The sequence below is a fragment of the Pseudocercospora fijiensis genome (genome assembly GCF_000340215.1).
Source record: "Pseudocercospora fijiensis CIRAD86 unplaced genomic scaffold MYCFIscaffold_2, whole genome shotgun sequence".
In the NCBI taxonomy this organism is placed as follows: domain Eukaryota; kingdom Fungi; phylum Ascomycota; class Dothideomycetes; order Mycosphaerellales; family Mycosphaerellaceae; genus Pseudocercospora; species Pseudocercospora fijiensis.
The window spans coordinates 7,361,845-7,375,686 of record NW_006921533.1 but is presented as its reverse complement, the minus strand read 5'-3'; the positions used below and the strand labels follow the sequence as shown (position 1 = coordinate 7,375,686).

Here is a 13,842-nt window from a genome sequence, read left to right as displayed (position 1 = left end):
GGCGGTAAAGCTCCTTACTAAGGGTAGTCCTTTGCTACTAAGTGTTAGGTACTAGCTTATTCTTCAATCGAGTTAGAATAAGCCGTATAGTTAGTACTATATTGTCTATATTAGGATTAGTAATCTCTAAGTAATAGCGAATGTCTATAGTTATAGCTAGATATTTAATTGTCTTATTGCGAGCTATCCTAAAGCGCTTAAACTCCGCCTTCCTTATATTAAAGTGTTCCTTAGTAAGCTTTGCCCTAGCCTAATATAGGGGGTTGCTTACAAGTTGTTCTATATCGAACTCCGGAAGAAGGGGTTATACTAGTTTAGCAGGTTTAGTCGAATATAGGTTAGTAAGGACCTAGGTCTTATATCTAGTTAGGTACGTCTTAGTTTGCTTAAACTATCGATCCTAGTCGTTAGGTCTATAAAGGATAATAAGCTTGCTACTACCGAGGCGACTAGCTAATAAGAGGGCTATTAAGGATATGCTAACGTTACTTTAAAGCGATTATAGAGGCTTATAGAAGCTTATATAGATAGTTGCTTTTATAGTACCGTTAAGACTATCGATTCGATTATTAAAGGTCTTATAGAATAGAAAAATTCTTTCCTACTATAGAAGTCTCTAATACCGCGGATTAAATCCGGGCTTATAACTATTACGTATAGCGTAGTAGATTACTTACGTAATACTGTATTGCCGGCGATTGAATTGGCTTCGTTAGTTGCCTATATTCTGCTCTGCTCTGTAGTCTAAAATACAGTGTGAAAATTCTTTATACCAAGAGGTCACGTGTCTGTCATATAATTGAGCTGACGCGTCACAATTCACGACAACAACACCGGTCGAGCAAACACTGCCACTACTGCCATTCAATATGAACAAACACTGCGACAACAAGGCTGCTGGTAGCGGGCGGGCGGGCGGGCGGGCGGCTTCACCTGCAGTTCCTGCTTTCACGACGCCTCGGTGCCGAAATATTTGTACCACACGTGATTCGTGAGACACATTTGCCGCGAGAGCTGCCACCCGCCAAGCCAGCCGAGTGCCCGTCAGAACTTCACTCGTTTTGGAGTCTTCTCTGCTTCAGCTTCATTACCTTATGCTTCCTATACACCGTATCACACCAGTCCTCCGTACCACCATTCAACTATCTCAATTTGCTGCGTCAAAAGCAGCTTGCAGATCCACCAGATGCTGCTCTTGTGTGCCAATGAAGAGCTCGCTGCCTTCGAATGTGGATGCCTCCTCTTCGGCGCCAACCTCCTTTTGCACTTCTTTGACAGGAGTCTTCGACGTGAGTGACGGTCGGTTGCCACTGATTCCCTGCAGAGCCTGACGCCCCATGCTCTGTCTCGTTGCGATGCTTGTGCGGGACGTTCTTAAACCGTTGCTCGCACGTGGCTTCGTGGTCAAAGGAGCTGCAAACGACAAAGACTTTCGGGGTCGTGGCCTCTTAGGCGTAGATCCGTTCTTAGGCTCGTTGGAAGCATTTGAAGCAAAAGACTGGTCAACGCTCGACGCATCGACGTCCATGTTGCTCGAAGATGTCGGTGTAGGCGGGGACGCGTCCGATTGAGTGTCAACCAAGGCCGGTGCCACGGACTCTCGTGAACGGTGTGGCAGACTTGCGCGATTCTGCGTACCGCGAATACCCATGGCGGCCATCAGATTTACGCGCATCGATTCTGCTTCGGCAATCTGCTGATCTTTCTGTTCGCACTTCTTTTGATATCGTTCAAGCCGTTTCTTGTAATCCGCGACCTTGGCATTGCGACTTTCGATCTCGGCACTGAGTGAGTCTCTGGTTTGCAACAAGTCTTGCTGTAGGCCAGATACCTGCCCATGAAGTCGTTCAGTGTCTTCTGAGTACTGACTCGCTAGACGGTCTGCCTCCCGACGCTTCTGCTCGAGCTCGTGCTGCATTTCCTCCATCTGACGAACCGCCTCCGACTGAAGGCGACCACGCTCAGCTTGGCACGTCTGCAGTTCGTCTCGAAGCTCAGCCATCTCTTGCATCTTGGTCGCGTCACTCTCACTTGTCTTGGCCAGTTGCTCCTCCAGAGCAGTGTTGCTTGCATTCAACTGCTGAGTCTCGAGCTGGAGGCGCTCCATATCCAGATGTAGCCTTTGTGCGGCAGAAGTTGAAGTCGCCAGCTCCCGCTTGGTCTTATCGAGCTCTACCTGGACTGCTGCCAAGTTCTGCTCCGCATTCGAAGCACGCACTGCTTCGTTGTCGTATCGCGTCTTCAAAGCTGCCACTTCGTCCTGTGCATCCTCAAGCTGCTCTTGCTTCTGCGCGAGCCGTGCAGCTCCATTGACCTCCACAATCTGCTTGGCCTCATTCATTTCGGCAATTTGACGCTTACCAGCCTCGTTTGCTTCGCGAAGCTGTTTCTCTAGATGTGAGACTCGCTGAAAAGTCTCATCGCCTCTTCGCTCAGCCGCATCAAGGCTTTCTTGGCACGCTTCCAATTCCTTGAAATGCTGCTTGCGATCTTCTTCTAAAGTCCTGTTCTGTGATGTAAGGTCCATGTATCGCGTTTCCAATTCGGCGAAAGCTTGGACGAGTTTGGCATTTCGATCCTCAGCAGCCTTGCATCTACGCTGCTCCTCACGCAGAGGTCTCTCCACGTCCTCGCACCGGGCCTCCAGATTTGCACAGGCTTTTGTGAAAAGCCTCGTTACTGCATCTTGCTCAACTTGAGCTCTCGCTCTGAAATGCGTATGCAAAGCTTCTCGCCAGTCGAGATCGTCGTGTTCATTCTGGTCACCGTTGTCTTCACCAAATGTGAGCTCATCGCGCCAAGAAGGCCGTTCGTGAGAACAGGGTAGATCGCCTCGAGCGGATGAAGCATGCAAGTCCAGCAAGACAGTCATTGCTTGTGCTCCAACAGAAGCAGTTTGACATGCCCAGAGAAATAGATTGCTAATCTGATGCGCCAGCTTACACCTTGATCTTGATAATGCCTTCTCACACCAGCCCGCAGGCGAAGTTGACTCCTGAGTCGTCGATGGTCGTGATAAGAGACTCGAAAGCCTCTCCAAACGTGCAAGGAACTCTTCGTTATTCAAAAGCTGTCGAATCTGATGGACCGCTATTTTTTGACTGCCGATGACAATCTGTGCTTGGGCGATTGTGGTCGTCACGGCATCCAGACTGACATTTAGCTCTACAGACTCTGCTCGCGTGGCAACATCGACAGCGCTCTCCAAAAGCATGCTGATAGGTGCGCGTATGAGTATGCTCGATAACAGCTCGCTATGGTCGAGGTGTGGGCACAGGGTGTGAACTGCCTGCATGCTGGCAGCCTCCAGAAAAGTCGTCTCGAGAGATTCTACGACGGGATGTGGAAGCGAGTCCAACTCGCAAAGCATACCAATGAAGCGCAGCGCCAACGTTTTGTGTGCGCTTGCCAGCTCTTCGGAGCAAAGTCGCTCCTGCAGCTTTCTGACAAGCATCGGGTTGCCAGTGCACCATATTTTCCTCAAGTCGACGGGAATTGCCGAGAGGACTTCAAGTGACAACACCAGTGCCTTGGTCTTTTCAGCCCATGAGTCAATCGTCTCCGTCTTGGTGGCCCAGAGCACAAGTAGAACTACGAGTTGCGTGCTCTTCTGAGCTTTGCTGCCGGTGAAGAACTGCTGCATGGCCTCGGACTTCCACCTTGATGAAGCCGGAGTGCTCGCCAGAAAGTCTTGGGTGTTGTAAGAGCTGTTGGTCAAGCGAAATTCGGGATCCATGGAGCAGCAGACTGTGTTCATGATGGAAAGGCAGTAAAGGCTGAGGGCGGAGGTGCCGCTGACATTGCGTAGAATATCCAGGAGGTGCTCTTCGAACTTGGCAAGCACATGGCTGCTCAAGACTCCGAGCAACAGGTTGCCGGTGCCATGCAGGATGAGATAGACCGGCTCAATGGTTGCGGCAGAGGGCGATCGTGCTGCATTCTCGACGAAATTGATGAACAGCGTCTGGGCGTCTGCAGGAAGCGCGATGGTATCGGGAAGAGGTGTGGAGAGCAGGGCAACACTGGCTCTGGCATATTTGGAGCGCAAGTCGCCGCTCTTGACGCTCTGCGCTACCACGCTATGCAGCAGAGTCGGTTCGTGATGGAGAAAGGCGTCTCGGCATGTGATGTTGCATGCAAATTTGGCGATGATCTCGAGGACGTAGGGCCATTGCTGAAGGCCTTCAAGAAGACACGATGCCAGAGTCGGGATATCGCATGGCTTGGCGGCTGCCCATTGCGAGATGTCGGCGTCGCTGCACTGCAGGACCAGATCTCGGAGCGTACGCAGCTGCGTTGGATATGGCGAAGTCGTCACTCGTCGGATCTCCACCGCCAGCGCCGCCGCCGCCGCCGCCCCCGCTTCAGAACTGGACATTTTTTTGCTGCTGGAGTGTGTCGGTGTCGGCTTTGGACCATGTCATCCTCATCGTCGTCGCTTTTCGCGGTGTTGTCGGCGGCTGTCGCCTGTTGTCAGGAGCAACCATCGCCCAAAGACCTCCCCTCTCCATCTCGGCGGAGTCATCGCGCCTGTCACATCGCAACAAGAACATGCAACACTCCAACGTACATCGCGTCGGGTCATGATTGTGGACATAGGAAGTGGAGCTGGGAGAAGGATTGATACGGCACCATGCGTGATTGGATCATCAATCTGACTGCAGCGCTGGCTAACAACGTTCTGCATGCAGGTCTGCGCGCAGAAACGATTCTTTACGACGCTTCAGACCCAGCAGTGATGAAAGCCGCAGTCGAGCACGTGAAGACAGTCACAGCTAAGGTATGGCAATCGAGCAGGAAGGCACAAGCACGGGCGAACAAGGCATGACCATGGCAGGAAACTGTACATGTCACGAGCCAGACCAAGAAAGCGCTGGATCCGCATAGCCTGATGAATGATCTTCGATATCTGAACATTTTTCTTGGCCTAGGTTACGGAACGAGTAGAGGCAGGAAATGCTGGATTTCAAACTTTCGGCGATCTGTGTAGCTGAAAACATGTACATTCCATCATGTCACCCACGCGGCCGTCAAGCTTTTCACAGCAATCGTAGACATAAGAATCTGAGCAACAGTTCCGTCATCGCCTCCCTCCGCAGCCACAAAGTATCAACTGCCAAAAGCACGGTCTTGGCGATTCGACCTCATCGTACTTTCCCTTCACTAATTTCCTCGTCGACATCTTTGAATCGCGTCCAGTCGACACCGAGTTGACACTCGTCTTCCAAGCCCATTTCCTCCGCAATGGTGCTTCCTCATCATCGTCATCCTCGAAGAAGCAAGCCGGATACTGCTGGCTATCGCGTCTGAGTAGGGATCCAAAGCTTGTGCGTGGTCCAGGTGTGGGCGCCAAAGAAGGCGACGCGATAGTATCATCTGACCATCTGCTTTGTGGCTCAGCTGGTGGCGAGGTCGTTGCCGTAGATGTCGAGATTAGCCGACGGTGATTGGCGGGAGGTGTGGTAGTCGTGCTGTCTGAGCTGAGGATACGCAATGGGATCGGATACCTCTGCTTTGCGCGGCAGGAATTTATGCTGTCGTTACGAGTGCGGACGGAGCTGGAGATGGACTCTTTTCTTGGTCTGTGGATTGGATCTGAGCTCGGATGTGAGGGAATTGAGGGCGTACTCTTGACGCTTGTTGGCGTGATGTCGCGCAAGGTGATAGGCGGAATGTGGGTAATTTCTGGGTGTCGAGGTGGCGGTGTCACCTCCTTGATCACTGGAAAAAGACTGTACCCACGGGTGAGAGTAGCTGATGGTCGGACTGCTGATGGTGGCGAAAGGGGAATCAATGGCTGCCCTTTGGCCTCTTGGTAGGGTCCTGTGTGTCTGCTTGGGAGCGCGGGTGTAGGCGCTGCGCTTGGTGTTGGAGTGGGCGGTAGTTCTCCAAAGTCCAGCTCAGCTATAGCTGGATCGAGTCTTGGTGTGGGTGGTGGCAATTCCGGGCTGTGAAGGGAGGGTGTTCGATCGCGCATGTAATAATCCAAGATTCCCAATGAGATCTCCGACTGGCGTGCGCTGTATTGGGACGCCGTACTGCGCGACGTTACACGCTTGCTACGTCGCGGATGATGGTCTCGTCGAGTCCATTGCGTTGTTGATCCAACGTCCACGATCTCAGGATCTCGAAGGCTTTCCGATGACTCAGTACTCTCCTGCCGCAACGACTGTACTGACTTCAGCACGCTCGAATCTTGTGGTTGCTTCGAAGGCAAATTGAGTGGTTTTGGCCGCAGTGCCCGATCGCTATTCTTTGGCAAACTCGCTCGTGCATCCCTCGGCTCGTAGTTCGCTGGCCTCGTCGATATCTTTTGTGGTACTGGACTCCAGTCCTCAGGGTAGTTGGTCATCCTCGACGCCATTGCGACCAAGCAATCTATTCGTTACGACACGGTGACAGGTCGAGCAAATTGAACGTGAGCCGACGCACCACGGGCACTCGTGTTTTAGACAACGGACATGCGACTTCCCCCATTCTCATATACGAGCCTCAGGTTTCCGCTATGGTGGACGTGAGGGGTGGAATGCAGACTCCTCGATCTGTCAACAGAAGCCAGGCGCACCAAGGGCGTGGGAGTGATAGCTTGGTCGTTCGTCTGACGCTCGATGTCGTGCATGAGCTCTCTTGAATCTGATTTCTTATTGGATCTGATCAAGTGTGGCCCAATGATGTGTTGATGAAATCTGCAGGGCATTGCGGGAGCTGAGGAAGTAAGGGGTGCATAGCTGGCGGACAGAGACATGAAGAAAAGGTAAACAAGAGAGGCAGGCAGAGGGCCACAGACCTTTGCAAACATCCAAACGATACATCGGGGCGAGCGACAGTGACCTCTTCCAGTCGCTGTAGCTTTCATCCTATGCTTGATGAGGGTGATGATAGAGAAAGCGGAAGCGCAAGGCACAGCCTCGGCCCAAGGAGTATGCAAGCACTTCAGACTTGCATGTCAGGGAGCCTCGCCTCCTAGCATCTCCAGAGACACCTCTGGGGTGTATTCAAATATGTTGATCCAGCGGTTTGGCCGAGGGGAAGGAAAGTACGTGTCGCTGGTCGAAGCAGTGCGGTCGCGCATGTTCAGCCTTGCGCCGTCTCGAGCGCTCTGTTGTCAAAGAGAGGATGGCGAGGTAGCATCCAGCGTCTTACGCGGTACTTGGATGTTACGCATGCCGAGGACGTGGACGTGGTGGTGCTTTGGGAGCGACAGAGACATTGTGTGTTTTCCGGTCCGAAGTTGATGCCTGATCTTGGACTCATGCCTGATCGGCTCTCCATCTCCGCCGCTCCGCCGCTACACCTGTTCCGCAGAGATTGATGAATGCTCGGTATAGAATTCAATGTCGCGGTCATTGGAGTGCAAAATAGGTTTCGGAGCCGGACGTGCGGAGTCAGTCGTACAGTATGTGAAGAAGAGCACTTTCGTCTACGTGTACAGCATCCGACGGACTTTCACAATTGCACTCAACCAAGACCGTGACCACGCCAAAGCCATGGCCAGAGATCGCGTCGTGCTCAGTGTAGTAACGGATAGTAATTCATCATAGAGTCGTACTGCAGCTGGCTGTGCTATTGCAAGTGTGGTCGGACCTTCGCCTTCCTATTTCTCGTCGATGGCTTGAACCCGGCTCTGCCTATTGGATGGACTGCATAGTCACAACCCTCTCCTCTACACCAAATCAGAACTGCATCTCCCACTCTCGCCCAACCTGTGTCCGACGTGCGAAACCTGAAACGAACTTGAGAGAGGAGCCGTCCACCAGCGCCGAGTGTTACGGCACTGCTCAAATATCGGCTCCATGCACTACGAGAGCAGAGCTTGACAGCTCCGAGGGCACCGTACAACTTCACGCACAACAAGATCATGCTCAACTAATCCTACACCCGCAACCAAACCATTACGATCCAAACGATCCTCTGAGATGGCCGAAGTGGAAGAAGTACACCTGCTTCAGCAGTGTTTGCGCCTTCGCGTTCTTCACCAACTACGCCATTGGAGGTCTCGCGCCGGCCTTTTATCCTCTAAGCATCGAGTCTCACAAATCCATGACCGAGACCAGCGAGCTTCTAATTTGGCCGATTCTGGTACTGGGACTCTTCAACTTCTTCTGGGTACTTCTGGCGAACTTCTTCGGAAAGAGACCGATTTTCGTCGTCTCAACTCTTCTACTGACAGTCTGCTATCTTTGGGGAGCTCTTCCGAAGACATTTCCGAGTCTTCTGTGGAGCAATGTTATAGCTGCCTTTGCGGGCTCGGCAAGCGAGGCACTTGCTGCTTCGATCGTGAACGATGTGTTCTTTCTAGTAAGCATTCCGACGTGGTGGCATCGTGGCTGTATCATTCGAGGCTGATGCTGTACAGCACGAAAGAGCCAACCTGATGGACTGGTATATGAACGCGATATCTGGGGGCAATACCATTGGGCCACTGATATGCGGTTTCGTGATCACTGGCTCGACCTGGCGTATACACAAGTGGTGCGCCTTTGGAGCGACAGCTCTGAACTTCCTAGCAGTCCTGCTATTTGTGCCGGAGACACGCTATGATCGCACGTCCCTGCCCGAAGAGCCGGCCGCAAATAGTTCAGACGAAAGCCTAGCGGTGTGCACCCCTAATAGTGACCAAGTCAAGCACGGTCGCCAGTCGATTGCTGCACCTACTCTGCACACCTGTCGTGATGCTGAGAAGGCTTTGCAAGACCCTATGGTCTCAGCACTTCATTCGATCCATCCTACACCATCCACTCCGATTCTGAGCAAAACCTATGTCCAGGAGCTTAGCCTTTGGTCGGGCCTTCCAAAGGACACCAACCTCCTCAAACTCTTTCTCCGACCGCTACCCATGATCGCCTATCCGGCTGTGATCCTCGCCTTCCTTGGTTTTACAGTCAGCTCAGCTTGGGTTGTCGCCATCAGTATATTGAACTCATTCATCCTGCAAGCTCCGCCATACAATTGGACTCCAGATGTGAATGGTCTGATCAATATCCCAGGCCTTATCGGAAATCTGATCGGAGCGTTCGTTGGAGGATGGGCTGTAGACCGGTACAGTGATTGGAAAAGCAAAAGGAATGTCGGTGTTCTTGCCAGAGACTGGACTCCATCTTCTTATCATCCCTACATTGGTTGTTCCTGCCGGCTGCCTGATCCTTGGCTACGGAGTCGCGCGGACTTTGCACTGGACTGCCCTATTTTTCGGAAATGGCATGGTTAGCGTAGGGTTGACAGCGGTCCCAACGATGACTGTGACATATGTCGGTGATTCGTACTGGCCGGTGAATGAAGATGCGCTCACTCTAGCGTTTTAGCAACTGAACTCTAATGGAACGCATCGATAGATTAGGTTAGTAAGTAAACAACTAGCTTCTAGCCCCTTGCTATACCTAACTACTTCGACCTAACCTCTATAGTTTAGTAGCCCTATCGTACCTACGCTATAAGGAAGGGTAGGTATAGGTCCGCTTCGATAGAATAGATAGTAGACTAACTAGAAGTAAATATAGTTAGAAGCTTTAAGACTAATTATACTATAGAGTTAAATACTACGCGTCTTCTAGTCGCGTATCGATTATTAGACTACCTATAACGATAATAACTATTAGTAATAGACTATAATTATATACTAGTATACTTATACGCCTTCTTTAGTCTAAATAAAGGGCTATAGAGCTTACTAGATCTACTCTATAGCGCGTATAGAAGTATAGTACGAAGTAGTTAACTTCCGGCTTTATAAATATCTTAATAGTAGTCGTAATAACTGTATTCGCTACCTAGTTCTTATATACTATATTTAGAGACTCTAGTACTAATATAGCAGTATTACTATCCGAGTACGCTACCTTTTATACTACTATAGTCGTCGCTATTATAGCCGCTACGATCTAGTCTATTTCCGCTATCTAGTCTACTCGAGAATCTATATCTTATCGACTTATATATATATATCTAGCTTATAGGCTAACGACCGCTTCTATTTACTTATAATTAGCTTCGGAGTAGTTATTCTAGCGAAGCGGGAGGCTAAAAAACAGGCACCTAGAGCAACCGAGGAGCTTGCGACGAGTGTTATAGAAGGTATCTGTTTTAGCCTTACGCGAGCGCGAAATAACAATTAGACTCGTACTTGGAAGGAGTATATAGCACCTACTTGCAGGTGCGTATCGCGAGGGTTTAATTAGCAAAAAGGCTCCCTATACAAATCTCAGCGCGCGATCTAATTAGTAGAAATTAAAAAGAAAGGTTACGTGCCGCTCTAACTTTACTGCAACTACAATAGCAGCACTACTACTATCCCTATACGTCTCGTATACGTACACGTATACGTATATACGGAAGGTCGTCGAAAGCACGCCGAAAGCACGTACCGAAAGCACGTACCGAATGTACGTACCGAAGAGAAGATTATACTAAGAAGAGATAGTTAAAAAGAAGATCCTATAATGCGCTAACAGTATAATGCGCTAACAGCACAATACGCTAATAGCACAATGCGCTAACAGCACAATGCGCTAATAGCACAATGCGCTAATAGCACAATGCGCCAATAGTACAATACGATAAAAAAAACAGTAATGTGCTACCCCTACCTACCTAAACCTATAGCGACCTTCTATAGCAAAACAAACCATTATCTATAGCGACCTTTAATAGTAAAAGCGCAATGTAGGAAGAGCAAGGATATGCAATAAAGGACATAGAGTAATAAAGGACTTAGTAAAAAAAAAGAAGAATACTAAAGGGTAAAAAACTATAGACGGGCAATACCTGGAGTCACTCTTACGGATACGATATAAACCTCGAGCTTTTGACCCCTTAAGACACGTTACGAATCAACTAAGTGAACATGCCTACTAGACTTCGACCTTACATACTTCCGAAGAAGTACTACTATAGAAAACCTGTCCCGGAGAACTAATTTCTTTAGGTTTAGACAATAGGCAGTTACCTCTACTAGTTTATTAGGCTGCTAGCTGCCTTAGAAAAGACTATTAAATGGCCTAAATCCCTTAGGTTCCCTACGTAACTCGATAACTAGGCGCAAAGGATTACTGCAACTCTAACACCCGGTTGTAGCTAGGTATACGCTTCGTTATAGTCGATTGTTATTAGTTAATAGTCGTCTATTCTCGCAAGCTAATATACCCTTATTGCTACTGCCTACGGTAATAGCTTAGTTAGAAGGAAAGATAGTAGGCAGGCAGGTAAGGTTTAAGCACTATACTAGTTAAGGGTTTAATTCCGTATCTAGAAGCTATATTATCGACATTAAGTTAGTATCGACATTGACATCGCTACGTACTAAACTAGTACCTCCGAAGCCGATATAGTTAAGTCGATTGAGCGCATTTCTAGTAAAACCACGCTAGTAAAAGTAATTAATACGATAACGACGGCTGCCTTAGGCTCCGAGAACAGCTTCCTTTTAGCTAGGAGACTAACGTTAGCAAGATGCGGATACTAAAGCGGTAGGCATAGGGGGTTTAGGAGGCGTGCCGACTATCCCTTCTGCCCTAAGCGATAAGGCTAGCAAAAGAAGGGTACTAAAGTAGAGGGCAAGTTGAGACCGAGCCTTAGCGAGTGTTTAACTTGTCCGGAACGCTAACGTCGGACGAATAAGGGTACTAAAGTAGAGGGCAAGTTAAGACCGAGCCTTAGCGAGTGTTTAACTTGTCCGGAACGCTAACGTTAGATAAATAAGGGTACTAAAGTAGAGGGTAAGTTAAGACCGAGCCTTAGCGAGTATTCAACTTGTCCGGAACGCTAACGCTAGCAAAAGTAATGCGGATATCGATAGCGCTTGCAAAGATACGATAAGGTATATAGTTAATTAGCAAGCGGATAGGTATAGTACTTTACTAGAGTCCGTACATTTATATACAAGAAGCCGCGCCCTACTTCTATTCCTAAATTGGCATAGTGCGAGGTTCTAGAAACAAATAGACAGCTAGAGCTTCTTCTTCTCCTTCTCGTACTCCTTCCTATACGCTTCGATATTTATCGCCCCTGTCGCGATACTACGTGCTACTAAATCGGCTAATACTCGATCGCTCTCTATTAAATCGCCCTATACGACGCCCTATACGAGCTACAATCGCATCGTATTAAGACGGTTATACCCTCGAGTATATTGCTTAAGCCGCCTCCGCAAGCCGATCGTACTAGCTACGCGCTTTACGGACATTCTAGCCGCGACTAGAAGCTATACATTCGCGGCTATCGCTAGCTTAAATAGACTATATACGAGCAGTCGAAGCTGCTCGCTAGTAAGAACTTCGTCGGTCGCAACCTCCGACGTATACTCGACATTATACTTAAGAAGCTAGAAGTACGCTTAAACGCTAAACTAGCAGAATTAAAAGAGCAGATCTAGATAGTTAACCTTAGCGACGAGCAGGCATACAACTAGCTTATTTCCGCTCTTACCGACACTTATACTTGCCTTAATTAGGTTTAGAGTATACGTATAATAATACGCACTCGTTCTGTAGTAGCAACTAGCGGCGGACCCCCTAGTAGTAGTAGCGGTAGGCCTCCGAAGAAAAACGTTCTAGTAGACCGTATTAATATAGGGGAGGATAGTAATAGTAAGGTTAATAACGATTATAAGGGCGAGATAGATACCTGTACTAATTGCGGTTATTAGAAGAAGCGGCGATGCTTTATAAAAGGCAATAGGAAGCTAAAGACCTATTCGAAATGCCGAGCATAGACTACTATAAGCAAGAACAAGGGTAAGAGAAAGCTAGATGCTAAGCAAGAGACACCTTTAAAGCATAGAGGAAGTCGGATCGGTAGTAGTCGGCTATTATTAACGCCTGCTCTCTCTAACCCTCCGATTAGTATTTAGTCGACGCCGACTCCGCCTTTAAGCATTAATCCGAGCTTAGCCCTAAGCCCTATACCTCCCGATCGCAATATTACGGTCGCTCCTCGCATCGGCAATTTATAGTAGCAGTCTTCTATGCTACCTCCGCCTCGACCTTCGTAATTGCTGTCTTCGTCTTAGCGAATAGAATCTTCTATAGGTGCCGCCGGTCGCCGCCGATATAGCTAGTATAGCAGTAATAACCTAGATAGGGCTACTATACGAACTACCTAGTACGATATCTCGCGGTCCTATCGTTAGCGTCGTCGTACCGGAGACGAGGATGTGTTACAAACACTAAGCATTAGCGACATACTCGCTAGGTATGCTAAACGCGTATAGAAGCTATCGCAATACGGCGATAACCCTAGTAGCGACAACTTTAGTAGTAACAACTTCGGCAGTAATTTTAATTTACCTAAGACCTTCGGTAGCAATGCTAGCGATCCTAACCTAGATTAGCGACTAGATAACCGGTTATAGTTCTAATACGAGATCTGCGATGTTCCGCGTACAATTGCGCGTATTACGGCTCCTTACGTATCTACCTGCTAGTATTATGCCTATATAAATTTCGACCGAGAAACGTAGATAAAGTAGTGTTAGTTAGGTATCTACGAGGCAGAACGAGTGCTATTCTTCGATAAGTATAACGATAAGATAGAATATAAATACAATTGTCGACTATGCCGCCTATTACTAGATAGCCGTACTACTAGACGTCGCGGTTAGGGTTATAGTACTCGGCTTATACGTGCTCGTTCGGAAGAAGATAAGACATACGATAACCACTTCCTAAATAGTAAAGATCCTAAGCTTATATTCAATCGAGACAACCTCTATACGCCCGCTTTATACGACATCGATATAGAGTTAGTTAAGGAGTTCTTCGGCAAGCTTAATAATAAGAAGATAGAGCACTGCTAGAATAAGCATATATAGAGAGGCTATAAAGAGCGCTAGTTCAATATAGAGTTAGA

The 13,842-nt window shown here is 48.6% G+C and overlaps 2 protein-coding genes across 2 annotated transcripts; one reads left to right on the top strand and one right to left on the bottom strand.

The window, feature by feature from the left end:
- Positions 1-720: 720 nt before the first annotated feature.
- On the bottom strand, positions 721-7,210 carry MYCFIDRAFT_172580 (uncharacterized protein; the record flags this gene model as incomplete). Its single annotated transcript, XM_007925818.1, has 16 exons — positions 721-744; positions 785-804; positions 835-1,073; positions 1,118-1,155; positions 1,184-4,327; positions 4,372-4,467; positions 4,499-4,530; positions 4,561-4,721; positions 4,760-4,909; positions 4,942-4,990; positions 5,020-5,064; positions 5,104-6,353; positions 6,395-6,440; positions 6,469-6,931; positions 6,983-7,099; positions 7,151-7,210. 16 exons carry the CDS (start codon positions 7,208-7,210, stop codon positions 721-723), a joined length of 5,934 nt encoding a protein of 1,977 aa, XP_007924009.1.
- Positions 7,211-7,519: 309 nt separating this feature from the next.
- On the top strand, positions 7,520-9,103 carry MYCFIDRAFT_162488 (uncharacterized protein; the record flags this gene model as incomplete). Its single annotated transcript, XM_007925817.1, has 2 exons — positions 7,520-8,298; positions 8,357-9,103. Coding segments are annotated over exons 1-2 (1,410 nt in total), but the record flags the coding sequence as incomplete, so codon positions are not given.
- Between the last annotated feature and the right edge of the window lie 4,739 nt (positions 9,104-13,842).